General features: G+C 43.4%; 1 protein-coding gene across 1 annotated transcript in view; it reads left to right on the forward strand.

The window, feature by feature from the left end:
- The first annotated feature begins 884 nt into the window (after nt 1-884).
- Nucleotides 885-12,683, forward strand: part of LOC144220578 (zinc finger protein 385D) — a 296,357-nt gene continuing 284,558 nt past the window's right edge. The window contains exon 1 of the mRNA XM_077750884.1: nt 885-986. Coding sequence (XP_077607010.1) covers nt 965-986 — 22 coding nt within the window. The 5' untranslated portion in view covers nt 885-964. The remainder of the gene's footprint in view (nt 987-12,683) is intronic.

Raw genomic sequence — 12,683 nt, forward strand, 5'->3', positions numbered from 1 at the left:
TCAGTCTCAGTGTCCTTTCTGCTACCTACTATGGGAAGCAGCAAATGTGATCTCGTGAAACTGAGGGGTGACTTTTATCACGATATTTTTCTTTACATTTCTCTCTCAACCTAGCTCAGAATATACTCAAGACATAAAAAGAACTCTTGCCCAACTACTAGGTTTCTTTGATCTGGTCATCTCTTAGGGAAAACCTCTATTACCCTAGCAATGGACCCTTGAATGTTTTATTTGTCTTAGGCAGAACCATCACAAGCATCACACCCTCAAGCCCACAGCAGAGAATGCAGGCACAGGGCACCGTTCCCTTCCCCACTGCGTTTTAAACTTAGGGTGGCAGGCTAGATTTTGGCGAGAATGATGACATTCACAGGAGGGGCGGGATAAAAGTGTGTTGTCTAATTACACGTTAATGGCAGAACTCGCCTTAACCTCTTCCCCTCCCGCGCCGTAGTGAATTTCCCCCGTGTGCTCCCTGGTGGATCCGGAGACCCTGCTCTCTTGAAGAGAGCCTCCCGCGCCCCTCACTCCGCCCCCTCCCAGGTCTCTGGGCTCGTCAAGGCTTCCCGAGAGCCATGGTTGGTGCAGGCAGGCAGCCGGAGCACCTCATGGAGCCGCTGCTAACCGGGGGTGGGGTAGGGTGGGGTGGGGGGGTCTGTTTGTAGTACTCTCAGTCCTGATGTCACAGGCGCGGCAAGGACATCGCAAGGAGGAGTCGGATTACAGTAAGGATGGGCAGTGCAGCAGGCAGCCGGAGCGCACGCTCCAGCCGCCGGCGATCGTAGCCCGGGAACGGCAGCCTGCAAGGCGCTCATCCCGCGGAAGAGGCACGCTTGGCGCTCGCTGCTCTCCGCGCCGGGGACATTTCCACCGAACGGAGCATGAAACGGCTCTGCTCTGCGTGTCAGCCTTGGGTACGAGCTGATGCTGAAGGCGCCGCGGTCGGGTTCCAGCTGTCTGATTAATGAGAAACATAATGTATTTTGGTGAGTGTTAACTCTGATGATGTAATTCTGGGGGTGTCCAGCTCTTTACCAGGGCAGACCAGCCCTTTAAAGAAATCTTGAAGCCGCGAGAATATATTAAATTAAAAACCTACCTCCAGTTGGCAAGTGGAGAGGACCAAGCTGGTGCAGCCTTCAAAGCTCTCTTTGTACTACAATCGGGGCTGTTTGTCAGTCGTGTATGAGTTTAAGTTGGAGAAGAAAGGAAGCAGGGTGGGGGTGGATAAACTTTGCCTTGATTAGTGTGCATGAAGTTGGCTTTTTTAGCTAGGTGAAGGAGAAATGGTGCGGCGTGGGAAGTCATGAGCTAACTCAATGGAATGTAAAACTAAGTTCCTATACTATGGATGCTGTGAAATCTTAGTCAGTATCAGTGTTTCATTAAGCATTTTGGGTTTTCCCTAATTATGAGCCAAAAAGGGAAAACATTTCTTCGGTGTGCAGTGGTTGAGCAGCTGAGGACGCTCCTCTATACCATCCCATTTTCCTTCCGCCCAGAGCAGCCTAGCACAAAATGCATAGTATTTTAAACCTTCAGAGGTCTGGAAGCTGTTAAATATTTCTGCAGTTGGTGTGCCACGGTGGAAACCTCCCTTAAGGTTTTCAGCTGAGCTGCCCTGCATTTCCAGAAAACATGTTGAGGCTTAGATCTGGGCTACCAGTGGAGCACTGTGAGCGGGCGAGGAGCTGTGTGTTTGCACTGTAACGCTGCAACTTACTGCTGGGAGAGAAGGCACAACCCCTTCACTAAATAAGAAGCAGCCAAGGATTGAGACTGAATATCCTTCCCTCCTCCTCGAAGTTATGCTTTCCTTCTGTAAGTTCCATCCCGCGTCATCATCTGAGGGCATCTATCTGATATTAAAAGGTTTGTGAGAACAGCTGGAGAGGGGCCAGGGAAGGGTTCCAAGATGCAAATGCTCTGGGTGATTTCTCGGTTTGCTTTATATCTGATATCTGGAGTTGTTTCTCAGATTAAGGAGGGGTTTAGATAAACTTGTGTTGGGGGAGTATTAGTTTCTTGGGCGTTTATTTCTGTGTGTACTGTTTGCTTTGCTTTGTTTTCCTGAGACTTTGAAACATTCGTGAAAGTATGGGAGGATACAAGTTGCAAAAGCTGAATGCCTTCAGTTGCCTTGACAGCGGTTTTGACTTCCCTATAATTTGTGTCATATTAGAAAAGAAATCTTAAAAATAACCAAAATTGATTTGGAAGAAACAATCCTGATTTCATAGCCGAATTTAAGACGAATCCAGAGTTAAACAACCTCTTCCCAGGGGTAGTGATCGAGGTGGTCAAGCTTGTTTACTGGCAGTTGATAAAACAGCAAGCGTTTATCATGAATATATTTTTGATAAATGGAAAATCTTGTAGACATGACCTGTCTTTCGTATAAAGTAAAATTTCGGCATCTGTAATGATACTGAGGGATTGGAAGCAGGTTATAATTTTTAAGTTTTTAGCCTCTTGCAACAATTCCTTATGTGATGATGGTGAGGAAGGAATGTTAGCCAGAGGAGTTGCATAGTCTTTGTAAAAGTACTGGTCATTGGCCATCCATGCTGTACTGGATTATCATGTAGCTGTTGGAGAAATGTTCACTGGACTAGCTCATGTTAACTGTAGGCTAGTCCAGCTGTCTTGTAAAGCTGGGTGATTCACAGGGCAATTAGTTTCACCGTGCAATGCAAGTTTTTAATAGTACGAATTGAAATGTGATGTCCTACTTCAGCTGAAACCATACTCTGAAAGGCAAAGCTAAAGTTGACCTCTGTGTCATGAACATGGTTCAGTCTTAACCAGGATTCCGGCATGAGATACATTTTTCTATTCCTGGAGAAAATCGTGTGGATTCAGGAGCGCCGTTTATTTCAGGTTGTGCTATGCAGCCCCTCGCTCAGGCGGTTCAGAACTCTGAGAGCCCACCTGTCTCTAATAAAATGCATGGTCTAAGAGCTAAGGCGAGAGGAATTGAGCAAAACAATTCAGGCATTTCAAGATTCAAGAGCATGCTGATGTTTGCAAATCCCTAATACTATGTATATATGTACGTATGTATGTATGTGTATTTATGTGTTTGTGTGTATGTATATATATGTGCGTGTGTATATATATGTATATATATGTGTGTGTGTGTTTCAAAACAATACTTTCACTTTGTAGTTTGGTTGCGCATTACTTTCTTCTTCAATTTTGAACTGAGTCAGGGAGGACATGGGCCAAGAAAAAGTGGGGCTGCCTTCATGGGCTTTTCTGGGGACTTGTGGGAGTGGAGTAGAGGTGTCAGAAGACTTGTATTTGCAGCTCCAGCAGGGAGTGATGAAGAGCATGGTGATGCTGTAACACCAGGTAAACTGATACGCAAGCAGGATATTTATTTTCCTTATAAATAATCTATTTTGTCAGCGTTGCCCAATACCCCCCTTCAATAATAACTGAAGAATCACTGCTTACCTGGTTTCTTTCGCCTTAAGGACTGGACAGTTGCAGCTGACCCTTGCTCAGTTAGAGTCTATTCCGTGTGTGCAAGTTGGTGGAATATGTAATAGTAATAGTTCCAGTTCTCAAGAATAGCTCATGTTTTGAGTGTGCTGTCTCGGACTTACAAGACTAATGGACGCTTTTAATGACTTAAGCCTCACTCTTATCTCCTATTGAAATTTTAGTGCAGTGTTTGCAATAATTGTTCCTTTGCACTTACTGTGCAGTGATTTAAGTTTGCTGTTCAGTCACCGTGGATACTTTTGTTACTTAAGCTATCGATCTTGCATTCATTGCTTGGAGTTAAAAATAAGGCTCACATAGGAGAAAGGAGCAAGGAAAATCCCAACCAGCAACCTGATTGGGATTATAGTAAAAGCCAGGGAAAATAATAAATACTTCTGAAATTCCCTCCCTACCCCCATAAATATTTTACATAGTTAAAAAATTACATGTGCCAAGGATGAATAGCCATTAATAATTTATCCAGAAGTAAAAGCAAGGCAGCTGGGAGGCTTCTCCTCAGATTAAGGAAGAGAGGCTGTGGGTGGTTGTGAGTACAACAGACCTGAGCTGCTGGGTTACAGTTTGGTTAAGAGGAGTGTGCTGGTATGAAGGGCATGTTCTTTGCTTGAGTGCATCCTGGCTATTTGTCAGAGCCTGGCAGAAGGTTGTAACTATGTACTCTCTGCAGCTCTAAGCACCGTATGTCTGAATCATCTCCCCTTTCCATCTGGCCCACCACATTTCTCCACTGCTGGAGTGGTGAGTCGTTGCCAGTGGTCATGTCAACCTCACAAATTGCCCATGGTTGGCCAGAGAGGCTCCGTGTCTCAACCCTTTGCCATCAGGAGAAAAAATGGGAGGCTGAAATGGACTGAGGGAATTCTATGGGGCTGAAATTAAAGATGTTCTCAGGCCTGAGTCAACCAGATGGAGACTCTGGGGAGCTTACAGCCAATGAAAGGCTGGGCTTGCTCCATGAGAATGCTCTGGAAAAAGGAAGTGATACACCTGAAACAAATGAGCAGAACTGAGAGACAGTAGAGCCAGCTCAATGCTACGGTTAATGGTGTATTCAGTAAACCTGGAGAAAAGGGCAAACACAATCCATAAAGTGTGAAAGAGCCATTCAAGTTCACGATTATTGTGGATCAGCTGTTTTCCTTAAAATGCCTGAGAAAAATAGGAAAAAATACTTAGTGGTATGCTGATCATTACAAGAACTACTTAATTGAGGAAGCTTATAATACAACACCTAGGGGGAAAAATATGTTGATAGGAAAATTCTAGACCAGAAACCTATTCCCCAGCCTATAATAGACACATTCGTACATTGTCCTAAGAAGGACTTTTGTGTTTTTCCTCTGGGATGTTTAGAACATTCTCACGTCAGCATTTACACTTTGGGTTGTGGCTGGACCCTCAAGTTTCACCTCTAAAGCAGTATGTTAGGAAAACAGTTAAGCAGCAAGGTTATGGGGAAGGAAATGAGCAGAAAACAGCAGGCAGCAGAGAAAAACAATCCTTTTTTTGTGTGTGTTTTCAGTAGAAACATTTAACTCGCCCTAATTAGTTTGTGCTGAGTGATCGGTTATGGGGAATTAGGTCCACTTGAGTCTTTCTAAACACTCTGGAGGTGTTTCTGTCTTCCTGGGGCTGACAGGAGGAGAGACTAACTCAGGAAGGCACTTGTTACTGCAGATTCCCCTTTTTAAAGCCCGAAGTCATTGCCATTATGTTTTATTACAAATGAATCTAAATGACATGCAATAAATTACTACATAACAGGGATGGAGAACATGACAGGTGAATACTGTAAGAGGGATCATAGGCAGCAACCACAAACTAATACAACTTGTAAGCCCATAAAGATTTCTTCCTCAAGACAAGTTTTCTTTTAAATTCCTACGAAGCCCTTATTTTAAGGAAGCGAATTCCAGATTTGATCAATATGCCAGAAACATGGAATCCTTATTACACTCTTAAATTTTGAGCAAAAAAATTTTTCAAGGGCTTTATTAGTTGCTGTAATTATATGGAAATGAGATGGGTTTATTTAAGGGATAAGTTCCAAAATTCATGAGATAATGACGACTTGCAAAGTTACCATTTTGTGGGTGGCATAATTGTTCCTAAAAACAAATGAAAAATTTAAATTAGTGGTTTCTGACTTCCATTCCAGAAGATTTGGTCACAGCTGCTTTTGACTAAAACCTCCCCTGATAAGACAAGAAGTGTTGGCTTGTGTATGTATGTGTGTTTCACACTGGAGCGTCAAATGGTGCCTTTTTACAGTAAACATCCAAATTTTTTTCCTCATTCGCATCTTTTATGTATTCCTAAATCTTTTCACTTCATTTAAAAGGTAAAACATTAAGTATTGGCCTAACAAGATGGACATTAAACTATTTTTTTTTAGCACAGCTGGCTTCAAGTTTAACAACCAATATATACATTAGAGGTTTTAAAAATCAAGTCATATGGATAATTTTCAAGGTTTTTTCTGCTGAGGAGAGAGTGAGGCTTGTATAAGCGGAAACCCATCTCTACTTTGACCTTGAGAAAGAGATGTTTCCATGTATATTACACTATGAAAAACATGTCAAAAAACAACAAAGGTCATAGCAGCTGCCCTCTCTTTCTCTCTGACTCTCTTTAAAAAAGCCATTACATATCATTTCCCACAAAGATTAGTTTTGCAACAGAATTTCACACATGATTGGTGGCATTAAGAGAAAATACAGCATGAGAGGAGGCTAGAAATATCAAAGCTTAAAGTGGTTGAGATCATGCTTGAACCAAATTGCTAGGGTTGAAAATAGGAAGACGCTTTGCTCTGTCACAGCGTTAAAATCGTTATGAAGCAGCTGGAAGTCGGGCTTCATTGCATGTGAGCTTCAGGTTCACACAGCTTTTAAAATCTAGGGTATTTCCCTGAAGCCCTCTTGACTCCAAAACCCGAAATACACGCAAACCTCCATCGGAGCACTGGATGGGAAGCACTGAACCCCGAACCCCTTTTCCTTGTCAGCCTTTCAGTTTTCTCTTTTTTCTTTCCTGGCAGTGTCACATTTCTGTAAGTCAGGAGAACAGAGAAAAGTAACCTGGTCAAGGTCAGGAGGGAGACAGCGGTGTCAGGCCTGGAGCTCTGAGCAAATGCCGTCTGCCCCAAAGCATCACTGTACCTGGTGGGAGGGGAGGCTCTGGGGTGGCTCAGAGTTCTGTTACAGGATGAATTGTGTTAGACGTGTATCCTCAGCACCCTGTTTAGCTCCGTGCGGGGCACATAGGTGTTGATCGTGCATGACTAGGTGGGTCGGAGAATTAGGGAGGATGGAATCCACTTCCTCAAGCAGATCCTTTAAGGCTGATGTTCTCTATAAAAACTGGTCTACGTGTGTTGACAAACACTCTTCTTGGCTTCTTGGCTCCTGAAACATTTTAGCTGCTTTGTTTTTTTTTTAATCTTTAAAGGTAAGGACTAGTCCTTAGAAATTTGATCTGCAAATAAATGGAAGGAATTCTACAATCGTTTTTACTTCTTTCTTCACAGAACTCTGCAGTGTAAAGAGTAACAGCGCTATAGAATATTAGGAACAATGTACAAAAATATCTGAAGCATACCTAACATAATCATATAAGATGGTAGAAATGTGCTTTGTTTTCCGTTCGCTGGATCACAACTTCAGTTCTCAGCTGTATTTGGCTTCAGGGATTCTGCCCCAGATGGTGACATCCTCTCGCCACAAAGCTGGGATAGGCAGGAAAGCCCTCTGTACAAGTAACCAAAACATCCAGAAGGCCACCAGTTTTGAAGACTGTCATTTGTGAAAGCTGAAGAAAATGGCGGTCATTTGGACCGCTATTTGCAAAGCTTTTGTAAAAATGTGCTTCACACTTACCTTTTTCATATTCATGTGTTTGGCTGATGAGAGAAAGTGCTTGTGGCAGATTGCTGTGAGGATAAAAATGCCATAATGTGTGTAAACGTACTTTGATAAACCCTTACATCGTGATTTGTATTTTTCAAAATGCGTCAACACTATGCTTTTTTCTTAATCCTTAAAATGACCCATTGCAGGAGGTAGATAAAATATAATTAATTCTATTTTGAGATGAGGAATTTGAGCCTCCAGTGACTGAAAGAACATTTTCAAGGTCACACAGCTAATAAACGTTAAGGCCAAGACTCCAATTTGGTCCTTTGGAGGCTTACTTCAGTGCTCTTTCCTCTTTACAGAAGAGTAGAGGAGAATATTTTTTTTTTATGAATGGAGGATTGTTTGTAATAATCATGCTAGGAAAAATATTCCAGCTGATAGCTAAAGAAATGAATATAAATGATTGGAAAATAAGATATATTTGTGTTTTTACTTTGAAAAATCAAAAGTAATAACAGAGGCTTGACATAATTCATACTTCTTTATTCTGCCTTGTCTTTTGTGTCAAATAATTACTAATAAACACAAGTCAGATATTGGATTAGAATACCAGTCGGCCTTAGGCAGGACCTGGCTTTCCCCACTGCCTCTGTTTTTCCAAGGCAGCTTTAGATATTAAGGCTTGTATTAATTATACGGTTGTATATTCCTGCTGTGTCACTATTTAACTCAATGCTTATAAAAGGAAAAAATTCCAAGTCATTTGTGCTATAAACTCTTCGATATTTATAGTGACACCATCTCCAGTATTTGGGTGTTCAAAATGGAGTCCCTGCCTGGTCTTTATTATGTGAATGATAAAGAAAAAAAAAAAAGGCCTATGTTAGAATTTAGCTGATCCACTTACTGGCTCTGTATTCTTGGGCAAGTCACCTCACATTTTTGATATCCAGATTTTTGTAAAAGGAGAATAATGATAATATGTTTCCCACAGTTCTATTTTGAGGACTAAAATATACGAGGCATATAAAAGTGCCAAGCCCCAGGAAGTACATGGTAAGCCGCCAGTAAAATTTGATTCTTCCCTACGTTTTCCCTCTATATCCAACCCAATATACAAATGTATAAAAATTGAAAAAAGTGGTTATATCTGTTGGGGTCAAATCAGAAAACAGGAACCATGCTAACTAATTCACAAAGAAGGACTTAAAGTGATATATTATACAGACAATAGAATTGCTGGGAAGCCGTATGGGGGCTGGTAAGGCAACCCCGAGATTAGCAATAGCGAGAAACTGGTAGTTGCTAGATGGAAAGACAAGAGACATGATCCTGAAGGCCATGGCCCAGGGTCTCCTGGTGGGAGCTGGAGTCGTGGCCGACCTAAGACATTGGAGGTGGAAGGACTCAAACTTAGGTATGGAGAGAGACCGAGAAGTACCCTGGCTTCTCCCTTTTGCCCACCCTCCAGTACACTGCCCTTCCTCCTCTTTGGTGGAATCGAGCCAGAAGCCAGGCAGCGTGGACGGTGCATCCTGCAGGTGTTAGCTCCTGGGAAGTCCAGGAAAAGTTCGGGAAATAGACCTCAGAGTAAACTGGCCAAGGACCTCCAAAGAGATCTTAACACCTGGTAGGAGGGGCACTTTAAATGAGGCAGTGTCTCTGCAAAAACATCCCAATTTTTGGTGAGAAGTTTGGCTGGGGGAGATACAAGTAAGAGGGAAAGGAATGGAGTTGAAGAGCTTTCAGCAGCCCCCACCAATCCTCCAGGTTCATGTACCTACTTTGCCACTTTCTGGTAGTGTGATGGTGGACAAATTAGTAAATCTGTCCCTGTGTCAACTTTTTCATCTATGCAATGAGTTAAAGAGTCTCTCTTGACAGCCAGGTTCAATGAGTTGTTGAATGCAAGCTTCAGAATATGCAAAGCACCATGTGAATGGGCCTTGTTATGAGGATGTGGAAAAACTAGTGAATTAGAAAAAGCCAAGCCTGAAAAATATGATCACTTGGAAATACATGTTCAGCTATGCAGTTTAGCATTCCAGCAGAGATCTCTGAGTGCGCCGAGAAAGGAAACATTTGGATACAACGTCACATAGCCTCTTGGATGGTGGGGTCAGATGTACCTGTGGGGCCATATATAGTCTGTTCTTTGTTATTATTCTGTGACAAAGGGAAATTGCAAGAGCAAAGGCAGGGGAGAGAAAGTAAGCTGGGCAGGAAACCCTCCTTAAAGATTCTCTGCCCCATATTCCTTCCTGTCCAAGACTCTAACGGGAATAGACACGTTGAAAGCTGAGGGAGTTTATTAATAGTTGCTTGGGAAGGGAAGAGGGATTTGATATCGATTTTTACCTATCCTTCTATGTGTTGCTGGACTTTAAAAGACTGATTTCTTTGGCTGACTGGCCCTGCTATTAAAGAAAAAAGAAATTAAGGCGAAACATTCTGCCCTTCCTGTATGGCATTATTAGCATCTCTCTCAAAGCCTTCTTGTAAAGCCCTGTGACAGTTCATAACTTATGGTGCCCTTGTTTAGAGGCATCACCACAGTGGCTGCCGGGGAACATTGTCCTTGCAGGGCATGGTGCACATCGCGGAAGGCACATGATTACCACCAGGTGTTTCAATTAGCTGCCCGGAGAGATGGGGAGATGTACCTTAGAGGGCTCTGGGGATTCTTAGGAGGCACGTCCCAAGGTTATCGGTTAGAAGGTGTTTTAGAAGACAGCTTATTCAAATATATATACACATACATATATATTCTTTTTTAAGAAAATTCAAGATCCTAAAAAAAAAAAAAAATTCAAGATCTGAAACACTAACCTTCTGGTAGATTTCTTCTTCTTCTCCTTCTTCTTCTTCTTCTTCTTCTTCTCCTTCTTCTTCTCCTTCTTCTACTTCTTTTTTCTTTTTGCATGGTGGCTTGGTTTTTCCTAACTTTGAAATGCTTAATAAGTAAGGAAGTTATAGTGAGTAGCCGAAGGCATGGACTTTATAGACCTGTTGGTTTCCTGAGTGTGTCTCCCAACTCCCTTTTATGGAGAGCCGTCCTGGTGCTGACAGGTGATGTGGCAGTACTGACAGAGAAGGAGGTTTAACAAGCTGAGCACCTGCTTTGTGCCAGGCACTGGCGTGACTTAATTCATTGCTCCTCACCACCCTCCTCAAGAGATGATCAGTGGATCTAATTGCTGGCTGCACAGGGGCGCCTGGGTGGGTCAGTAGGCTAAGGGTGTGACTTCAGCACGGGTCATGATCTCGTGGTCCGTGAGTTCGAGCCCCACGATGGGCTCTGTGCTGACAGTTCAGAGCCTGGAGCCTGCTTTGGATGTATCTCCCTCTTTCTCCTGCTTACACACACACACACACTTTCTCTCTCTCTCTTTTTCTCAAAAATAAATAACATTAAATCCTGGCTGCACAAAGGAATCCCCTGGGGGAGTTTGAATAGATGATGTTGTCAAGGCCCTACTGCAATCTGATTAAATCTACTTCTATGGGGGTGGAGCCTGGGCATCTGCATTTTCTCTTAAAATCCTTAGGTTGATTCCAAAGAACAGTCAGAACTGAAAACCGCTGAGATGGGCAATTTTAACCACTTTACTCTAGGGGTCTGACACGCTGGCCAGCTTGCCCCAGCTCACCCTGGCACCTGAGTCAAGAATCCATCCCAAATCCACCTGAGTCCAAAGCCCGTATTCTTTCTCCCTTTACATGCTGACTCCCTTAGGGAAGTCACCCCATGGCCTAAAGTCCAGGCCTGATTACAGCCACCTTGTGCTGTCCGCTTGTTTCCAGAGTGGAAGTCTCTAGGAGATGGGCCCCCTCCTTTCTATCAGGAGTTGTTTATGGGGCAGGAACCCAAAAGAGGTTCAATGCTACACGAGTCGATTCAGAATCACAGTTGTAGGGTTCTGGAAAGGAATTTAAAACTCTTCTTCTCATGATTGAATGTTCATACGTATCCCCAAGGATCAGAGTAAAACGCAGCTCTTGATTCAGTGGTGTGGTTGTGGCCTGTGCCTCTGCCCATCAGGTGCTGGTCAGTGCCGCCGGCCCACCAACCGCACTCTAACTAGTACGGCTTTAGAGATCCTGTATTGGAGCTACAGCTTTCTGCAGATAGGGGGACTCAGGTCTAAGTCTCCAACCTAAACCTCCCTTTTTCTTTAAGAAAATGTTGGTTTGTTTTGAGAAAGTGCAAGCAGGAAAGGGGCAGAGAGAGGGGAACAGAGGATCCAACGTGGGCTTTGGCCCGAAAGCAGCGAGCCCAATGCGAGGCTCAAACTCCAAAACCGCGTAATCGTGACCAGAGCTGAAGTTGGATGTTCTACCAACCAAGCCACCCAGGTACCTCTGAACCTCCTTATTTTTATCCTACAAGATACTGAATGGCCCATGGTGTGAGATCTGAGTTGGCTGACCAAACATCCTACACTTACCAGCACTGAGGGCATTCCCAGGATGTGGGCTTTCGGCACCGACCCCGAGAAAGTCTCGTGCACACCCTGGTTTCAGTAGATCAACACTTAAGACCAAGTTCATCGTGGGAAACTTGGACAAGTAACTTCTCTCTTTCAGCCCCAGTTTCCCTCTCTGTGAAGTGTAAATATTAATTGATACTGCCTAGAATGATTGTAGGTATTAAATTAGATGGTGCATATAAAGCACTCGACACGCTTGTCTCTTTGAGCTTCAGTTTACCTCTCTGTGAAGTGGAAACGGTAAATAATGCTTCCCAGAATAATTGTAGAAATTAAATTAGGTGCTGCACGTAAGGCACTTGACATGCTGTCACAACATTCGTTCTCACTAAATCCTGGCTGTGCCTATTACCTGGAATTCATAGATCTGACTTAGCACTCCCCTTCATTACTGAAAAGAAGAAATACCCCAAAGGTCAAGTGTTGGTGCTCACAGATCATCTCTTTTGTACCATCTCTGTGGACAGAGGGCAGCTTGTAAATCACCTCCTGCTCTGAGATCTGATGGGCAAGCCGGGGTGAAGGCATCCTTCGTTCAGTATGTAGTTTGCCTGCCCTGATTATCAAAACCAATGCTTCTTTTTTGCTCTTTAGGGAAAGAAAGGCCTGGCTAAGGCTTGTCCACCTTGGGACCTTCTGGGCTAGCCCCTGGTGTTCCTGTTGACCTTGTTTATCCATTAGTGTTTACCTGAACCCTGTAACAACTCATGAGGGCAGCTGCTGCTAATGACTGTGCCTTCCATCTCCTGACCTGTCATTGTGTTAACAATCGATATCCTTAAAACAGCACGCGCACAAACAGATAAGGCAGCACCCACGTGGC

The sequence above is a fragment of the Crocuta crocuta genome, unplaced genomic scaffold, assembly GCF_008692635.1.
Source record: "Crocuta crocuta isolate KB4526 unplaced genomic scaffold, BGI_CrCroc_1.0 scaffold279, whole genome shotgun sequence".
In the NCBI taxonomy this organism is placed as follows: domain Eukaryota; kingdom Metazoa; phylum Chordata; class Mammalia; order Carnivora; family Hyaenidae; genus Crocuta; species Crocuta crocuta.